General features: G+C 33.2%; 4 protein-coding genes across 6 annotated transcripts in view; 2 read left to right on the top strand and 2 right to left on the bottom strand.

Annotated features, from left to right (window-relative positions):
* Window positions 1-14,496, bottom strand: part of Fife (regulating synaptic membrane exocytosis protein fife) — a 172,326-nt gene extending 157,830 nt beyond the window's left edge. Inside the window, exon 1 of the mRNA XM_083048651.1 lies at window positions 14,411-14,496. The gene's annotated coding sequence lies outside the window, so the exon portion shown is untranslated. The remainder of the gene's footprint in view (window positions 1-14,410) is intronic.
* Window positions 14,497-15,126: 630 nt separating this feature from the next.
* Window positions 15,127-16,230, top strand: LOC145942227 (cytochrome c oxidase assembly factor 3, mitochondrial-like). Of its 2 annotated transcripts, none has more exons than XM_083048746.1 (3): window positions 15,127-15,228; window positions 15,774-15,848; window positions 15,944-16,230. In XM_083048746.1, exon 3 carries the CDS (start codon window positions 15,970-15,972, stop codon window positions 16,222-16,224), a length of 255 nt encoding a protein of 84 aa, XP_082904872.1. In that variant the 5' UTR covers window positions 15,127-15,228; window positions 15,774-15,848; window positions 15,944-15,969; the 3' UTR covers window positions 16,225-16,230. The 2 variants fall into 2 exon arrangements, with proteins under 2 accessions (XP_082904872.1, XP_082904871.1); XM_083048745.1 differs by having other exon boundaries at window positions 15,774-15,868.
* Window positions 16,231-16,390: 160 nt separating this feature from the next.
* Mttfb1 (mitochondrial transcription factor B1) lies at window positions 16,391-17,898 on the top strand. The gene is made up of 3 exons (XM_083048743.1): window positions 16,391-17,021; window positions 17,105-17,258; window positions 17,441-17,898. Exons 1-3 carry the CDS (start codon window positions 16,391-16,393, stop codon window positions 17,700-17,702), a joined length of 1,047 nt encoding a protein of 348 aa, XP_082904869.1. The 3' UTR covers window positions 17,703-17,898.
* Window positions 17,889-19,822, bottom strand: part of Rhogef64c (Rho guanine nucleotide exchange factor at 64C) — an 80,663-nt gene continuing 78,729 nt past the window's right edge. For both annotated transcript variants that reach the window (XM_083048742.1, XM_083048741.1), the window contains exons 10-14: window positions 19,651-19,758; window positions 19,355-19,507; window positions 19,170-19,286; window positions 18,967-19,068; window positions 17,889-18,885 (exon numbers count right to left, since the gene is read on the bottom strand). In XM_083048742.1, the coding sequence (XP_082904868.1) occupies window positions 18,757-18,885; window positions 18,967-19,068; window positions 19,170-19,286; window positions 19,355-19,507; window positions 19,651-19,758 (609 nt within the window). In that variant the 3' untranslated portion in view covers window positions 17,889-18,756. The remainder of the gene's footprint in view (window positions 18,886-18,966; window positions 19,069-19,169; window positions 19,287-19,354; window positions 19,508-19,650; window positions 19,759-19,822) is intronic.

Raw genomic sequence — 19,822 nt, 5'->3', positions numbered from 1 at the left:
CGCGCGCGCGCGCGCGTTATTATATATGATCCGATGATGATATAGCATAATGTTCTTAAAATGCAGCTCGTAAATATTTCTTCTCGGACGTAAGTCCATTGAGATAAATCTATCGCAACACGAGTATGGAAAATTATGTACCTTGAAGAGCAAAGATAAATGTATATTAAGGAATCTCGCGAATCAGCTGATCGAGAGCAAGCTTGACATGTTGAAACGAGAACTCTCTCTTGATGAGAATCTAATTTTCTTCAATTATTTTTACCTTACATTTTAACAATTTTAGCCTGAGAAAAACTCAATATATAATATTTCCTTTTTAAAGCTGTGAAATTTAAAAAAAAATTTATTTTTTGCAATAATTAATCTCGTGAAGGAAAAATTCGTCAAAAAATTCATAGCTGAGGTGAGATTCGGTATCCTCCACGTGTTCGCGACACTCTCATTATCCTTCCGAGGACCACAGGAATAAGTCCTGATGAGACGTCACGCCAGCGTCACTACTACCTGATCGATTTCGCGCGCGCGGAGAGGAAGTTTCCTGGCGAAGGCTCAGGTCGGGCTCGTGCCTCGCCTGTATCCCTGCCCCTCCATTGTCCTGCAGCCCCCTCCGCTCCATTCTTGCTCGGACCGTTCCAAGGGGGTGAGCGGCGAGGAGATTTCGCGATGCGCAGGCGACGTACCGCGCGCGTGTTTCAGGACACTCCGCTTATTAAACGGTTGGGGGTGTCAGAGAAGAGAAGAGAAGAGAAGAGAGAGAGAGAGAGAGAGTTCCGGTACACGAGGAGACGCGAGCGGGAGAGAAATGGGTGAAACAGAGGAGGATGTCGAACAGTGTCGAACCAGTGCGGAAAGTTCCGTGGCGTGGAGAGATCCAGGTGAGGTTGGAGAAGCGCGACTCGTGATAGAAATAGACCTTCGACGATGATGCTCGTTATCCACGTAGAATAAAAAAAAGTCTAACAGATCTGAACTTCCGTTTCTCTCTCGCTGCAATAATGAGGGGTTGTATGGCTTTTATTCTCCCGCGTTTCTCTGTATAAAAAGATTTTTAACAGATTTTAAAGAAATTCTTCCGCGTTTGATTTTGCATTGAAATTAAAAGAGTTTAAATGAATTTGCGTAATTTTCAATAAATTGTCGATTCTAAACAACAAACGTATTATATGTTTATAATAGTATTTATAATTGTAAATGAAACGTTTAATAGTATTATATATAACATTTAATATTAATAATATAGCATATCATGTAATATTAATAGAATGCCACATTATGTATATTAAATTTACATAAAGAGATTGAGTGTTTAATTTATATATAAATAAAAAATATTGGCAATCTTTTTATTTACATGATATTAATCACAAATTGTAAGAGCAAATCCTCTTCGCTCTCGAAATATTAATTTAACTCTTAGAATAAAGCTTGAAACACCGGGAAATGCTTTCCCGGTGCAATAGCTTTCCTCTATGGATTTTATCCTAGTGAAAGTTTCCGCTGACTCTCTTTAGCGTCTGGATATCTACTGTTTCAATAATTGTGGAGAAATTGTGTTTTTAACAATTTCAACATTAACAATGGTGGAATGCAAAACCATGTTGAGGAATCCTCTTTCATTTCTCGGCGCAACTCGCTGAAAAGAATCCGTACTGCGCTTTGACCGTTGATTGTTCCATGAATTCTGGCACCGTCATTAAATTCTTACGATGCGAGAATGTCTTTGAAGCGCTACGAAATGCGCCGGCATTATTCAAGCCGCGAAATCTTGCCGGGAAAGTTGAAATAGAAACGCAAACACGTCGACTCACTTGTCTTACGAAATATATTTTATGTTTCTCGTCCATTGTTAATCTCAAAACCGTAAAGAATTGTTTGAAAAATTTGCTTTACAACATATAGATAGAGAATTTTACTTAATACTCTATTTAAATTAATATTTCAGCTTAGAATTATAGATAAAAAGATTTAAAAGAACTCAGAGAGAGAAGCTAGGATATATAATTCTCTCTCGTTAAATTGTTCTCAAAATCTTTCAAATAAATAAGAATTGCTGAAATAATAAAATGTCTTTCCATATGAGATACATAAGTATCTCATTAGCATTAAATAAATTAAGAGTTTTTATTCTTTTTCAACTTATTCATTTCGCACAGAAATATTATATTAACAAAGAATATTAATCATTGTTCTCTATATATATATGTCTCGTACGCACTTTGTAGCGTCGAGGAATTACAATGAATTCCTTCAACAACGGTCCTAAATTAATCCTTTGTGCAACTTATGCGAAATACACACACAGAGAGAGGGACAGTTTCGTATTCGGCTATGCGGTGTGCTTTGTGTGCTTTATGTCGAAGGCGGAAGTGTGCTTGCGCGATGCAGCGGATCTTACAATTGTGTCAGAAACATTCGACTACATTGCATTAATATATATACAAGACACGGATAATTAGTGATATATTCGTCACGGAAACGAAAGTGGAACATCTTCCGATCTCGCGCTATCTATTCGAAATAATCGCACGAACGAACGAACGAACGAACGATCCAAACCGCAGTTGTAGCCGATCGCGACTCATTTATATACACATCGTCCGATTAATTAGAAGAAAAAGTTCGGCCTGGTCCCGTTTCATTTCTCCTCTCGCTGACTTGTGGCAGAAACAATTTTCCCGCTCGGGAAACTTTTTCCATTAATCCGATGCCACCGATGGCACACACCAACCGGCTTCATCGGTCAAGAGTAAGCACGATTTCATCCGCTCATTTAATAGGAACCCCGATGGTGGTCCGACTTCCAAGGTCGTGCATTATCGAACAAGAAAGGAATTAAATTCTTGGAAATTTTTCACTCTCAATAGCGATTATAGTCACCGCGATTATTCTTTCCCAACGAAAATAGTAAAAGCATTCGTGAACGTTACTACAAAATTAATCAAAATCTAATACAGATTAAAATGCGGTTCATATCTTTGCAAAGATATTTAATAAAATTTTCTTTTTTGCTAAAATATAATATACACAGAATTTTAACGCAACGGATGGTAATTTGCATGAAAACTCTATAAAATTATACGAGAAACTGTATATGTATGTGTGTCAGCATAGGGACGCTTTCAAAACAAACAAAAAATAAAAATAAAAAATTTGGTCCCGCTGTCCTTTAATCTTTAAATCGTCCAAGCATAAAATCTGCACGTGTTCTTCCGTATATACGAACACGATAAATTTACAGAAATCGTCTGTTTGCATTTGCGCGGATCCAGATGAGAGACAATTATTATACTTCATTACTGCGCCAATTATAATTACTCTCGTCGAATTTAAACGAGCGCAACGTTTATTCCTGCCAACGTTTATTTCGAATATCCGAGCGAATAGAATTTTGTAGTCAAATATTATTCCGACTGTCTCCGCCCGCTCGTAACTATTTTACTTTCATGGTTTCATAATTATATCAGTACGCGAACGTTATCACATAATGTCATTTCAGTTCAGTCGCATATGCAAATTCAGCTACGCGCCGCGAAATGTTCGGCTCTCACCGAATATAATTTCTAATTTTAAGATATAAAACATTTACGGTATTTATAAAGAAATTCGAATGTTTAAGCATATTTTTGCACGGAAAAAGTTGATCAATTTCCCTTTTTTTACTTTTGTTTTCTTCTAACAATACAAATGTTCTGTCAAGTTCATTTCGATGCAGATCTCTTCGAGCACGCGCGGATGAGAATATTAAGAAAAAAATTACATGCCGTATAAATGAGACATGCGCTTTACTAATAAATAAATTGCCCCCGGAGCACCCTGGTAGAAATTGCCTTGTCGACGCCACGACACTTGTCAGCACCATGCAAGTTTGCCACGCCACAGCCTTATCCAAAAGAATTGGAAAGGTACGTATCAGGACCATGCTTGCGCCTGATACTGTTTAATCTAACCTGTTTTATAAATGCGTGACATTCATTATAAAATTGAATGGACGCAAGTCTTACTGTTAGCGCCATGCCAGGACCATGCCAAATTTTTCAAAGTTGTGGCGCCAGCGGGCAAAACGTGACGATTCGAGGATGGTGCTTACCAGCGTGCCATGCTAGCTCCTGAAATGAAGTATGGCACGCTGGTTAGTGCCATGCAAGCGCCAAATCAACATTTCTACCAGGGCAGCTTTGCGCGATTATCAGGCAATTTCGACAGCGCGGAGATAATAGCGCGACGCACGTGCCTTCGCACACGAGGGTGATTCAATTTCCCGGTAGATCCCTACGTTGGAGTAGGAAAAAGGAGTATCGAAGGACGATGCTGCCTGCATCATCCTCCCGCATCATAATCCGCGGCAGGATTATCGCGAAAATTGAACTAACTATGCGATTACACGGAGACGGGACCTTCTCACCCCTATCCTCCCTTAGACGCTAAACGTCCGCGTTGCATCTTTCGCGTTGCAGCTTCCTCCTCCGGCAGCCGCGAAGGACATGTCTCCTGCGTCTCAGGAGATGAGAAATTAAAAGGGGCGGGAAGTGGCGGCGCAGCGAGTAATGAAGAAATCCTCCTACGCGACAGCAAATCTATCCCGCACTTCGTGTTGGAGTGTCATTGAATTAACATGCGCTCGACGGTGTAATAGGAATATTTGAGTCGGGCGTAATTTTGGAAACGCAAGCTCATTAATTTCGCAAATCGAAATGCTCAATTATAGACCAAGCTGTACTCGAAATAGCATAGTCGTTATTCTCAAATCGAGCGTTTATTTCAAAGATCATTATTTGATCAAGTTGCGTTGATGAATCTTTTTTTTTTTTGGTAAAATTAATATTTTTATCTCGTGTTTGGGAGATTTATTAAAACGAATGTAAGCTATAACGAACAATATCTATGATTTATAAACATATATCTTCTAATTGTTACACTCATAATTACACTGAGAGAATTTTCTCTTAGAATTTATCCTGAAAATCATGGTAATCGTGAGACAATATGGTATGGAAAGAATTTTATGAGAATTACTCTGATTAATATTTATCATAATAAAAATAATAATATCTATCACAATAAAATATAAAATGTTTGATTAATTTTACTAAACTGCATAAATATTAATCAGAGAAATTCTCTTAAAATTCTTTCCATATTGTTATACCATATTGTCTCACGATTACCATGATTTTCAGGGTAAATTCTAAGAGAAAATTCAGTGTAGAAAAGAAATGTTTAACTTGCAATGCTCGTGTGTGTGTGTCTTTAATGATATTAAGATATATTCCTTTTAAATGTCATGGGATATGATCAATGATCAAGTAATTGCAATGTAAATTGCAGTTAGAGTAATTTTACGACCCGTTTAGCACGCACATGACGTCGAAAATGATTATTTATACAATACACCGCCGACATCTGTCAGTCGGTTAGTTCGACTGACGTGCGCTCGTTTACATTGCAAACATCTTGCACTGATCACCTTGACCCTTTTGCATTCACCTTGGCAAAGTTTCGCGCAAACTCATATGTCTCTCTTTCTCTTTACATCTTCTCTCCCTTCCTCATTCTCTCTCCCTCTGCTTTTCTTCTGTCTATATTTTTCATGTTTCTTTTTCTTTAATCTCCAAAGTTATATCGTGCGTATGTGTTCCAAAATTGACATTAGATATGTGTTGCGTGTGATTTGTCTCATTTAATCTTTACCGATTTTTCTTTATTAACAGCGATAAATGAATTTTTGAAGAAAATATCCGAATATCTAAATAAAAATATCTAAATGTTCGAATTTGCGTTTATAAATAATTTTAAATTACGCAATGAAGCACAATATTACGAACTTCTCTATGTCTACATATATAATTTCTCTCGTCAATTACATTAAATCACAACAAGAACTTGTTGAATTATATGACGCGTAAATATATAATTAATAAACTTTTGAAAAAGTACATTACAAAAAGAAATCAAATTACTTTTCCTCTTTTTTTTTTTTAAAGATCTTTTAAAAGATTGCTCCAAACTAGGTCATGCGGGCTTATTGGCTATCGGGCTATTCATGGACGCGACAGAAAATCACAGAAAATCGGGAACGGAACACTTTTACGTCCTTCGAAACACGTGCCGTTCAATTCTAATGTCGATTGAACCGGGGATTAAACCGGCGCGTGAAGTTCTCCAAGACAACGGCTCGATCTCTGAAATGAGTTAAGAATAACTTCCGTGTTAATAAGTAAAGCACGAAAACTTCTCCGCGCACAGAAGTGGTTCGCGTGCTTGTCTCTATCCAGGTTTCTTGTCCAGGGAAAGCTAAAGGACATTTCCGGGTGCGTGGTAATGGAGATCGATTTGACGTAAGCGACACGTGTACGCGATTATGAAAAAATGACCAACGTTGATTGCGATTGAAACGAAGATTAATAATGATTAGATCTTTGCAAAGTAATAATTGAAAAATGTTTTGCACATTTAAAAAATTTTTGTTTTACATTTTTCAGCCCACTCAAATTAATTTCTCCTCAAAATGCAAATATTATAATTAGTATTTTGTATTTATTTCTAAAATATACGGCAATTTAGAGAGACAATCTTACGAAGTAAGAGTTTCGAAACTTTAATATCTAAATAATTTATTCGTCATTTTTCTTTTTTTATATATTGCCTCTTAGATTCTTTATATTTTGCTGTCTTTGAATAGATGAAATCGTCTAAAAAACATACCGACATTGATTTATAATTTAGATTGCCCTTTTTTAATAAGTTATCCATTCGCTACCCAGCAATCGATATATTTTTATAAACGTTATGATGTTCGCGATACCATATTGCCGGAGTAAGATTGGAATTTAATGGTTACCGATGATAAACTTGGCACAGTATCTAACGCGCACATCTTGAGAGAATCTCGTTTAGATTTCGTCTATATATAGAGATAGGATCATACATTATTTAGAGATAAGCCAGCTTACATATTTGTGCATTATTAACATATTCGTAAATGCCAACGGGAGACGCGATAATAATTAAACAATCACTACGGTCGTAATTGGTATTATAATTATATCCGATAATAAGTCCGTTAGAGCAGTCCCAATTTTAATTAATCCTCTCTCGCGTACCAAGCAATAACTGTTTCGAGTATGAATATTTATTCTTAATTATCATTCGCTACGCTCAATTAATTCTACTACTATTTTATCTTAAAACGTTGACTTTTAATGTAGAAATCGAGCTTGCATCAGCTGTGATGAGAATAATAAAGATTCGAATTGTGAAATATAAAGAGAAACTAACTGCGCGACAATTGCTACAATCGATAACGCTTTTCTCATAAGCCAGCTCGTGATTTGGTGACACAGGCACATTTCGTCGTCGTCGAAACCCGTATCACACGATATCGCGCATTATCATAGATATTGGCCAAGGGCTTTAGCTTCGGGGCTCCGGAACGCGTTAACAGTTCTCATAAATAAAAAATATCGTTTCCGCGGCATGAAATCCGCCGCTGATGGAGCGGCACCTTCGCCAAGAGTATATTCGCCGTTGTTGCTCCTCAGCCCCCTTTCTCATTCTTCTCGTCCTTTCGAAATACGCGAATTCTTCCGCTTTACGCTCGATACGATCGTAGTGCCACTTATACGTTCTCTATACATTCTCCGATGCTACTTTGACATCGAAGAAGTCGTTACTTCCTCGATGCAACTTTCCTCTATGGACTTTATATCTTCCAAGTATATAACATATGAACGCGTGATGATATTTTCAAACAAAGGTCTAGAGTTCTTCGTCTAACACATCATCGGCGTACGATGATAAGATTGTGCAAATAAAGTATATCGAGAAAGAATGCGTGTATATAAATTTGTTAACTTTATAGAAGATATAAAAAATTTGTGCAGTGCATTAAATTTACTTGTGTTCGGAAGAAAACACGAGCGCACATATTCTTTTTTTTTCTTTTTCTAAAATTACTGTTCCTTTAATGAGATACATTTTTAGCAAGATAATGTATTCAGAAATATAATAAATTATTTTTTATAAGCAAATATTCAAACAATAGAAAACTAATATCTATATTATTTGTATATATATCATTATGATGTCAGTCACTAAAATATATTAATATCTTATAACAGCATATCTAACGTGTATAAAAATGGATTTCTGCCAGTGTTAGTCTTTATATTGGAAAACAGGATAAATTACAATGTCTTCCAGCACATTGCGCTCGATAATCCCTTCGATTTTCTCTTCTTCGTCGGTAGTTTAAAAGTCGATCTTTGCTATCGTGAAATCGTAGGAAAAAAAGTGAGAGAAAGAGAGAGAGAGAAAAAAGGGCCGCCATATATATATATATATATATATATATATATATATATATATATATATACTATAAATGAGATAAAATAAGCCGCTTTCTTTAGCTGTCGAGAATAATTTCGTAGAAAATTTTCGAGAGGAAAACAAATTTCTCGACGCTACCCGTGGTCCACGTCTATACGAATCAAATTGAATAATAATCAAGCGGAAATGGGAAAATTAGATCAAAATTTCCTAACTCTTTCTCTTTTTCAAAGGCAATGATATCTGAAAAGAGCGTGCGAGCTTTATACTTAGTTAGCTTCGGCGAAACTTTCGCAATGCGATTCGGGTGGCGCGCCAACTTCATCGTGAATCATTCTCCAGGTCAGCTTTCGCGTGGGTGATACTAGACTAGTAATGGAAACTCGCTGCACTACATACAGCAATATTTCATCTACTCTAATGGAATAGTACAGGGATTTCGTATTATTCTCATGGCGATAATATAAGTGCATGCGACGCATAATTGAGAGAATTTTTACTATATATCGATTATATGTATGCGCGCATACGTAATTATGGCGCAATTAATTATCCATTTAATAATTCAGTTAATTATATGCGTTATTAATCAATTACTTATTTAATTAATGACGTATTCTCATCTCCTATCTGTCTCGTTCAATAGGGTCGCGCTAACCGCATTGTTCCTCACATGACGCAATTTTATCATACAATTATTTTGAATTAATATAACATCCTACTAATAGACAGCTATAATTTGTCACATAAAACATTTCAGTCATGATAAAGATATAATTTCCGCTAATTTATATATGCGATAAATTGCCGACTGATTTAACTATAATATTGCGATAGATATCGCAATAATTTGATTAGCGAGAAAGCTTGTTTAATATAATATATATTTTTTAAATAATCTTTTCAAACAATTATAATTGCAATTAATTTTAAGACAGGGGATAAAATTAAATGAATAAAATTAAATCTGCAATAGTTGTAACTATAATATTTTCTGCGAAGCTGCGCATGAAGAATAGGAACATAAAATTTTTTTTCTTTATATCAGATTCAACCTGATTCTGTATAGGGACACAGTAAAATAGGAATTTATGTTTGTACTTATTAATTTTAGAGAACATTTATAGAAGTTTGTTGAACAATTTTTTTACGTACACAGTTGAAAAATTTGTGTTAAATTTAACAAATATCACCTGTCCCAAACAGTCCACAGAAATTTTTGTGTTAATTTAACATAATACGGATATGTTAAATGGTGACACGAATATTGTGTTAATATTTTAACATAAAATAAATGCAAACTTCAAATAAACTTAAAATAAATTTTGTGTAAAATTAACATAGTTTTAATGTAAAAATTAACTAAAAAAATTGTTAATTTTACATTTTATCACCCCCACTTATATTATAAAGTAAAATTAACATTTTTTTTCTGTAAATTTTAACAGATAAATCTTGTCACTAATAATACGGAACATATTTATTGTGTAAAATTAAAAATAGATATACATTGTGTTATTTTTACACTTTTTTTTAGTTGTTTTAATAATTTAACATTTGAGTCCAATTAACATAACAGCAATATGTTAAATTAACACATGAATGTGTTAAATATTTAACACAAAAATTTTAACGGGGATCGTTTTTAACAAGAAAACACATTTTCCAACTGTGTATATCATATTCTGTATAGTACGAACTTCGATAAATGATATTATTTGAAATATATATAAACCTCTCAAAAATTCGATTTTGATTCAGATATTTCGATGATCAATTTAAAAAAAATGAATCTATTAACAAATGGTTTCATTTTTCTCGTAATGGAAATAGAGCATAATATGTATATGTATCGTAACTAAAAAGGAGGTATCGAATGAATTATTAATGCGTAAGAATAAACCGTAAGAATTACTCTGAAATTTTCAGTTTTGTATGCTAAAATGAAAGAGGCATTTTTCGTTTAAAGCTAAAATTTAATTTTCAACGGCGAACTTTGTTACCGCGAAATCGATAATAGGTTGCTCTGTGCAAAGAAATATTCGTTGAATTATTAAAATAAAAATCCTCATGCATACGCAAATCTTATATTCTACGGGCTCATGCTGTGGCAATTTCTAACGGGAGAAACATAAGAAAAGTAATATCTATCAACAAAAAAAGCCCCTCGGTTTACTTATTGAACGAATAAGAAAATCGAAATTGGTGATCAAATTTTATTCTCAATTGATCTAATCGAGAAACACATATGATCGCGTAAAAATACGTCGGGAATCAATTTCTAAAAGTGTACGCGAACATTTTATCGACAAGTTTGCCTGCGAAAAATTATGCGAATTTCCGAATATTTAACAACTGGATGATATAAGTAGACAAGATTATATTCTCTATGAATTATAATTCAACCATGAATATGTGTAGCCTAGCATCATATCGAATATATTGCATGTTGTGACATGAAAATTGCGTTCGGATAATCCGAAATGTTGATGTTACGCGAACAATAAACGTAGAAATCCGATAGAACTTGTTATAATTGGAGCGTTGTCTCGAAACGTTGATTCTGAAAATGTTAATAGACATAGCGACATAGTATATACGCTTTTGCTACAAATCCGTAAATCGATGCGTTATTATGGTATCACGCGGCCTCGCATCAAATAGACGAGAACGGACGAGATAAAATTCGCACTATAGCACGGTGACGTTAATCATGAATTTCAAAATTAATTTCATATCACTATTGAATTATAATTATTGTGCAGCGATTATGCATATTCTTGCGAATACGCGATTACCTGATTATTTTATCCAAAAGAATTAACTACAGAAAACATTATTATCACTCTATATACTTAACAAACTTTTTTTTTTCCCTTCAGGAAACCTTTATGTATTTTAGATGCAATATAGAATCGTGTAAAAATATAAATATAATAAATCGATTTGATGTTTGTCTTTTCTGTATCGCGATTATGAAGATATGATTCAAGTAATGGCGTGTATTTCTTTAAAGTGCTAAAAAACATAGTAACATGATATTCAACTAAAAGAAAGTTTATGAAGTTAATTTACTGGAGCAAGATAACAAAACAAAATATTGCGTCGTAAAAATTTAGTTGAAAAATTATAACGCGCATGACCTATAAAAATAGCATACACTATTATTCTTGATAACACTTTTTTTAAGAGGTAATAAAATCTGAATATATCTGTAATAGAATTTTAAGAGATGCGTAAAACGCGCGGAAATGACACGGGCGAGAGAAAGAGAGGATGAGGGGATGTTTTAACATCGAAATGTCACACGAGGGTGCCCGTAATTCTTTCGTCAAGATCACAAATCAGTCAGGGACAAGCGGAACATCGTATAAAATAAAGTGTGCGCTCATAAATTCACCGAAATGGATGAGATACTCGTACCATTTTCGGACCGGACGCAGTACGTTCGGATGCAGATTGCAAGAGCTTAACGTATGTCGAAGCATTGATTTTTCGCTAACGAGCACACTGCAATTCCACAACGAGTTCGAACAATGAACATGTTAGTGCGTGCTGATCATTGAAAAAAATTGGATTCCTGCTGTTTTTATCAAATTATTCATATTTAATTCACCATGCCCTCTCTGCCACGTCAACTTCAAATTAATCTTTCATCTAACATTTTATTTTATGTAACTGTCACATGTATTTTCCGCAAAGTGCAATTCTCTTTGAAAAATCAGTATGTAATATTCGATTATTTATAAAAATCATTATTTGCTAAATATGTACACAGAACATTTTCTCTTAAAATTTACCCTGAAAATCCTGGTAATTGTGAGACAATATGGTATGGAAAGAATTTTGAGAATTTCTGATTAATATTTATCACAATAAAAATAATGTCACAATAAAATATAAAATATGTTTGATTAATTTTACTTTGCAGTTTAGTAAAATTAATCAAACATGTTTTATATTTTATTGTGATAGATATATTATTATTTTTATTGTGATAAATATTAATCAGAGTAATTCTCATAAAATTCTTTCCATACCATATTGTCTCACGATTACCATGATTTTCAGGGTAAATTCTAAGAGAAAATTCTCTCAGTGTAAAAATAAAATGATTTGCTAAATAGATACACAGAGAGAATTTTCTCTTAAAATTTACCCTGAAAATCATGGTAATCGTGGGACAATATGATATAGAAAGAATTTTATGAGAATTTCTCTGATTAATATTTATCACAATAAAAATAATATCACAATAAAATATAAAATATGTTTGATTAATTTTACTTTGCAGTTTAGTAAAATTAATCAAACATGTTTTATATTTTATTGTGATAGATATATTATTATTTTTATTGTGATAAATATTAATCAGAGTAATTCTCATAAAATTCTTTCCATACCATATTGTCTCACGATTACCATGATTTTCAGGGTAAATTCTAAGAGAAAATTCTCTCAGTGTAAAAATAATGATTTGCTAAATAGATACACAGAGAGAATTTTCTCTTAAAATTTACCCTGAAAATCATGGTAATCGTGGGACAATATGATATAGAAAGAATTTTATGAGAATTAATATTTATCACAACAAAAATAATATCACAATAAAATATAAAATATGTTTGATTAATTTTACTATGCAGTTTAGTAAAATTAATCAAACATGTTTTATATTTTATTGTGATAGATATTATTATTTTTATTGTAATAAATATTAATCAGAGAAATTCTCATAAAATTCTTTCCATATTGTCTCACAATTACCATAATTTTCAGAGTAAATTCTAATAAGAGAAAATTCTCTCAGTGTAGAATGGATAGAAGAGATTCAATTTTAATCGAAATTCTAAAATAACCATCGCTCTGATCGCTCTCTGTTCAATTATCGTTCAGTGCGAGGAATTGGATACGCAAGTGTGTATTCGTGAAATGTGTCTATTTAATATATCGCTGGCGCGTAATCGTAACGTCAGTTGCTCCGCGGGAGAGCTTAGCGAGAGATCCAATTGAAAATTTATCCGAGCCGTCTAATCCACTCGCGAACCGACTACCGATTGTACGTCGAATTTCAATGGCGGATCGCTCGCAATCTATCGAATTCCACGCGTGCACGTCGTTATTAACGTACCGAGTGAAGTACGTGAGAGCGCAACGCGCACCGGCTGTCAGCCTCCTCTCGAAAAGGAGCAGTCGATCGATCAACGACAACGACGACGAGCATATTACAAATACAACTACTGACAGTGAATAGACTATGTACTTTCTGCACAATGCCCTATTATATCGCAAGTAAATGGATCGTTTCTAAGCACCGTATCGCTAATCAAATCGACGTATCTTCTATTTCGATGCTTCATCGATTGCAAATTGCGATTAAATCTCTTTTTAAAAAATGCGCTCACTTGTATGACTAGAAATTCCTGAGCTCTTTTATTCTTTGTAATAATTATTCTCGATTTAATGATTTACTTTAATGATTTGTGCATTGAGATAAATACGACTTAATTTTTTAATGCTACACAGAGAGAATTTTCTCTTAGAATTTATCCTGAAAATCGTAGTAATCGACAATATGGTATGGAAAGAATTTTATGAGAATTTCTCTAATTAATATTTATCACAATAAAAATAATAATATCTATCACAATAAAATAAAAAATATGTTTGATTAATTTTACTATGCAGTTTTTCATAAAATTCTTTCCATACCATATTGTCCCACTATTACCATGATTTTCGGGGTAAATTCTAAGAGAAAATTCTCTCAGTGTAGAACTGTTATTAAAATATAGCGTTCAAATATAGTATCCTTTCAATTTTTTTTAGATACGAAAAATTATATTTTGTACTCTATATTTTTGGTTTTCTAATTTATAATCTCTTTTCTTTTTTTATGTAACATTCAATCTAGCTATATATTAGCTTTATTATTCAGTTAATAAATTAATAATTTATAAGTTGCGATATATTTAACATAGTGATAATAAGTATAAGGCATCTAAAATAATATATAATACTATAATAATATAATATGCTAATAATGTGTTTTTAGAAGCCAAGAGAGTTTGTAAAGTTTTACCTTGTGTACTCAGATGGTCTTTGCCAAGATGTGTCAAAATACAAACCAGTTGACGTAAATTCTCTGCAATATCCTGAATGAATCTGCTGCCAAACTCTTGCTAACATCTTGCTTGCTAAAAATTTAATTAATATCAGTTATTATAAAATAATAATCAGATACAGATGTGCATGATTGAGATTTTCTACTTTTCATATTTTAAATCAAAAAGATATCGATAAAAGAACTTCGATAGATGCGATAGATCGATAGAGAGAACTTCGATACTTAAGATACTCAAGAGATGTAACCTTAATATTGAAATATATTAAAAATGACATTTATGAAATAAATTACAAAAACAAATCGAATAGAGAGAGAGAGAGAGCAATATTAAGGATCAATTTTTCGATAAATTATAGAAACGGAATTCCAAATTTTATCCCAGAGGAATTTTCATCCAAAATATTCGATTAAATTATCTGTGTAATTTTGTCTATTAATTCTACTATAGTATAATTTTATTCATTTATTCTATATGCAATCATTCAACGAGCAATCTAAATGACTTAAGGCACTCCAAGAGCAATTAAACAATATTGTTAAAATGCAGTTTATATACGTACGATTAAAAGCAAGCTTCGTTTTATTTGTTTTATCCAAACTCGAATCAATATCGAACATGATGAGACCGATGGTCGCTTGAAACTATTTCGTTGCTTCGTGTATTATGCACAGTCGTCGCTGCGAGAGAGAGGGCAGCAGGCAGCAGTGCATTACATCGTGCTGCGTGCTAGATTGCGAAGTCGTGCAATGTGTAAAAGAATCTAAAACGAGCGGTAAGCTTCTTTTATCGTACATGTAAATTGCAGATTTTAATCTTATTGTAAAATGCTCCTAGAGCGTAGCATAATTAATATCTTTACATAATTGCCATATGGATAGAATAACTAGAAAGTTACACACAAATAACTTAACCTAACTTAACCTAAAAATCCTTAGCTTAGAAATTCTTTTGCAAATGAAACTTGGAAATTAATTAGAATTATCTTTCTATAATTTACGAAAAAATTGATTGTTATTTATTTATTTATTTTTATATATTTATTTCATGGGTAACACATTTCTTTTCATGTACACATTATCAAAGTTCTTGTACTCTATATGTATTATTAGACTGCAACATAAGTTTTATATTTATTATTTTAAAGTATGAGAATATTCATTATTTTTTATACAGTTTATAATATTTAAAAATATATTTGAAATCAGTTTCTAAAATACATATTGCAAATCAATTTAAGTTAATAAACTTGAATAAAAATTTGTAACAAAAATATGACATAAGATCTCGCAAGTAAAAGAGTTCTTTTTTGTCTTGCAGATCTTGAGACCAGCCCAGAATTCAATTGGCAAGAAGAGGAACCGATATTTACATTATAATTTATCAGAAACACTAGTGCGTGGAAATGGGAACGGGTGAATGATTTAAATTGAGCATTCTATATGGTGGGTTTCTTTTAGTTTAAATGAAATTAATTATTTTGTCTACAGATAACCAACATGAACAAAATCAAAATATGCCAAAAGTTGACTTGTTAAAAGATGCAGGGAAACTCAAATTTACAGATATAATTTATATGAAACGCCTAGAGGAGCAAAATCTACAAAGAGCAACAATAGTACAAGGATATCGTAAATCCAATAATCGCGTGGCTTTTGCCTTAGCCCTTGGAGCCATTGGGATTTATACGTATACAATATGTTCGGTTAAACAGGAAAAATTCTTAGACGATTTTGAGGAGCCAGAAAAAACGATCGAGAAAACTAAATAAAATAATTTGTTTTTAAATACAAAAATTTCTAGCTTCTTATAAACTTTGTTTGCATAAGCTTGTATATAATAGAGTTTATGAAGTGATATTTTTCTTCTCAAAGATATTCTATAATTAATTTACAAGCATTATATGTTAATTTATAATACAAAATTAGTATTTGAAAATGTCTACTCCACGATTGCCACCACTTCCAACTATTCGAGATATATTAAAACTGTACCGATTGAATGCTGTGAAACGTTTGTCTCAAAATTTTCTTCTAAATCCAAAGTTCATCGATAAAATCATAGCGAAATCAGGACAACTCACCGGGAGCCAAGTATTAGAAGTTGGTCCCGGTCCAGGTGGATTAACTCGATCTATCATAAGACGGGTTCCGAAACGATTAGTACTCGTGGAAAAAGATAACAGATTTAAGCCAACTTTAGAGATGTTAGCGGACTCATTTCAAGCGATTAATGGAAAAATGGACATAATATACGAGGATATCATGAGAACAAATATAGAAAGTTTATTCCCAATGGGAGAAAAAAGAAATTGGGATGATAAAGCTCCGGATATCTATGTCATAGGCAATTTACCGTTTAATATATCGACACCTCTCATAATTAAATGGCTACACGCGATAGCCGAACATCGCGGACCTTGGGCATTTGGTAGAACGAAAATGACATTAACGTTTCAAAAGGAGGTAGCCGAACGTTTGGTGGCTGAAGCCTCAGGCCATCAACGATGTAGATTATCGGTAATGGCACAAGCTTGGACGTTTCCAGTACTTCGTTTTATTATACCTGGTAATCCAATGACTTTACTCCGCACATTTACATAATTTCATTTTATGAATCTTTATTTACGACTCCTAATTTGTATTTTGCAGGCACAGCTTTTGTTCCACGACCAGATGTCGATGTGGGAGTAGTATCGTTTACGCCATTGGTCAAGCCGCGCACACAACATGATTTTAAACTGTTTGAAAAAATAACGAGGCACGTGTTCAGCTTTAGACAAAAGTACAGCATACGATGCATCGAGTAAGTTTATTTTTTTTTCTCTAATTTATATCTCTCTAATTTTTATCTATTTATATCTATTTTCTAAACTTATTTATATCTCTTTTTATCTATTTATATCTATTTTCTTAATTTATATCTCTATTGCAATAATAAATAAAATTAAGATGAATAAAGTTTTTGTGTTATTTTCTGTTTCGCAGGACTCTATTTCCATTGGATTGCCGCAAGGAGTTAGGTCTGATGATGTATAAATTGTCTGATTTGGATCCAACGCTTAGGCCCACGCAACTTACCGTAGATGACATCGACAGACTAACGACCGCTTATAAATACCTAGTGGAAAAACATCCGGAGATCGGTTTATACGAATATCGCGCGTCTCGCCGTTTGTTAACACTAAAAAATACGAAAAACATTGAACTTCAGGATTATACGGAAATGCCGGAAGAAATGAATATCTAACCGAGCTGGTTTATATTCAGAAACACACAAACGTATCATTTAAATTTTATTAAATCGCAGATTTGTAACGCAGCAGACTAATTTGTTACAATAAATTTCGATTATAGAATTGTGAAAACTTTCTCTGTAAATATACATTTATATACATGTACGATACTATGGCTTAGTTAATTAAATAAAAATATAGTACAATGTACAGTTTGCATTTTTTTTCTTGTGTTAGACGTAGTAAAAATACTGTTAATTGTCTTCAAGAAGGGAATTGCAGAGGAGAGAAAAAAAAAGATGTATCACTAGTTTTACAAAATTTCTCAATACTCACTGATTGTGTACGAGATAGTATTTATTACATTTTCTCTCCTTTGATACTGCTGATTCACACGAATATTATTCTTCGATACTATTAATTTGCAAACCCTATTACCTCGGATCTAATACAATCTATCCTAGTATTGTCCTTTTAACGCGCGATACTGCGATAAAAAGAATCGAAGATGGAAAATAAATGGTAAATAAGGATCTTAATATCCGTAAATAATCTGCGAAAGGAAAAGTTGTTACCCAATACACCGGTCAATATCACAGCTACTCGTTTTTTTCTGAAGGATATAATTATAGATATTAAATAATTCTATGCATATACGCAGAGACATGTATATATGAATACTTAGAATTAGTCATTAGGAATCATCGATGGAATCGTGCGCGACTCGGCGCCACGTAACATTCTAATTACAGTGACATAGGAAACTCAAGTTTCTGCAACGTACTGTAATAACTGAATACAAGTGATTATACCTGAATTCGATGAGAACTAGACTTACGTGTTGCTCGTCGACAGTCGTACGTCGATGAGCCAAGGAAATCCTTTGGTCCAGCGCGTTCTCTCTTTTTCTCTCTCCAAAAATTATTTGTTCACCTGGAGATCATGTACACGAATTCTTGTAATTGTTTAAGATGTTTATGCCGTTGGAAATACTCTATCTTTAATAAAAGCGCACGACACATGCGAATAATGTCGCGTTTATTATATTCTAAGCTTCTTTCTTTTTCGTTAATTTCTTGCTACACCGCAGATCATGATGTTGGGTAGAGCCCCTCGACGTTTACGCCAAGCACCGAGGGACTGTGCGTGAGCCTGTAACGTTCTGCACCATCTTTTCGTTCTTGCGCCGTCCTCTGCCTGTAATAATATATATAAATTAATTTGTCATTTTTATTCTCATTTTATCGATAATTTTCTGCTTCTGCGTAAGTATCTTACTTTAAATATAAACGTCTCCTTAGAAGACAATTCCTGTATTTCGAAATAATCTTCGAGATCCGTTTCACAGCACACTATACATTTATCGAGATATAGCGGCTCCTGAAATAATGATAATGATAAAGAATGTAGATTCATGATTATTAATTAATCATTAAACTATTACGAAAAAAAATTCCAACGTGAAATATACGATGACTTACACGTAGTAAAGAATATCGTCCAAGTTTCTCTTTGACCAGAAGTAAAGTAGCTTCCTTAATGCCTATATGCTTCGGAAAGAGCGACTCGTCGTTAAATTCAGGATACTCGGCATTCGGCTGAAAATGTGTGAATTTTATTTATCTTGTATACAAAATTAGATAGAAAGGATTGATAATATATATACCTTGCCGTTTGTGACAAGCATGGCAGTGACAGGTGCAAGTTTGACAGTTCGACCGCGTCTCCAATTATTATCAGTCGGCTGAGCTACCAGAAGACGTCCTTCGAGAACAAATCTAGCTTCCTCGTGAGCCCATTCCAAAATCTCGACGGCCATCTAACAAATTATTTTATATTATCAATAGTGAATGATTACAAACATTTTACGCATACATACATATATACAATTTAAAAAAATATATTTTTTTTAAATTGTTTCAGAATTAAATACATAAAATAAAAGAAATTTAATTTTATTACCTTCCTCAACTTGATATTCACCACATCCTGTTCGCCGATAGACCGTCTGCCATTCTGAATAATCGATATTCTCCTCCATAATTTCGTCGACGTAACATCTTTTGCTTCCTATTAATTAAATAAACAAATTAATATACATATATCTTTTCATGAAATTATTTTTTACATCATA

Source organism: Prenolepis imparis, unplaced genomic scaffold, assembly GCF_030444845.1.
Source record: "Prenolepis imparis isolate NDT839.2.m4 unplaced genomic scaffold, iyPreImpa1.0 SCAF_10, whole genome shotgun sequence".
Taxonomy (NCBI): Eukaryota; Metazoa; Arthropoda; class Insecta; order Hymenoptera; family Formicidae; genus Prenolepis; species Prenolepis imparis.
Note: the sequence above shows the minus strand (reverse complement) of the source record. Positions and strands in the feature narration are given on the sequence as shown.

What these genes read in the sequence shown, in the direction of transcription:
- Mttfb1 (XM_083048743.1), top strand. Translation starts at nt 16,391, where the DNA reads ATGTCTACTCCACGATTGCCACCACTTCCAACTATTCGAGATATATTA. An exon ending in ACTTCGTTTTATTATACCTG is followed by an intron (nt 17,022 to 17,104) that starts GTAATCCAATGA and finishes TGTATTTTGCAG; the next exon opens with GCACAGCTTTTGTTCCACGA. An exon ending in TACAGCATACGATGCATCGA is followed by an intron (nt 17,259 to 17,440) that starts GTAAGTTTATTT and finishes TCTGTTTCGCAG; the next exon opens with GACTCTATTTCCATTGGATT.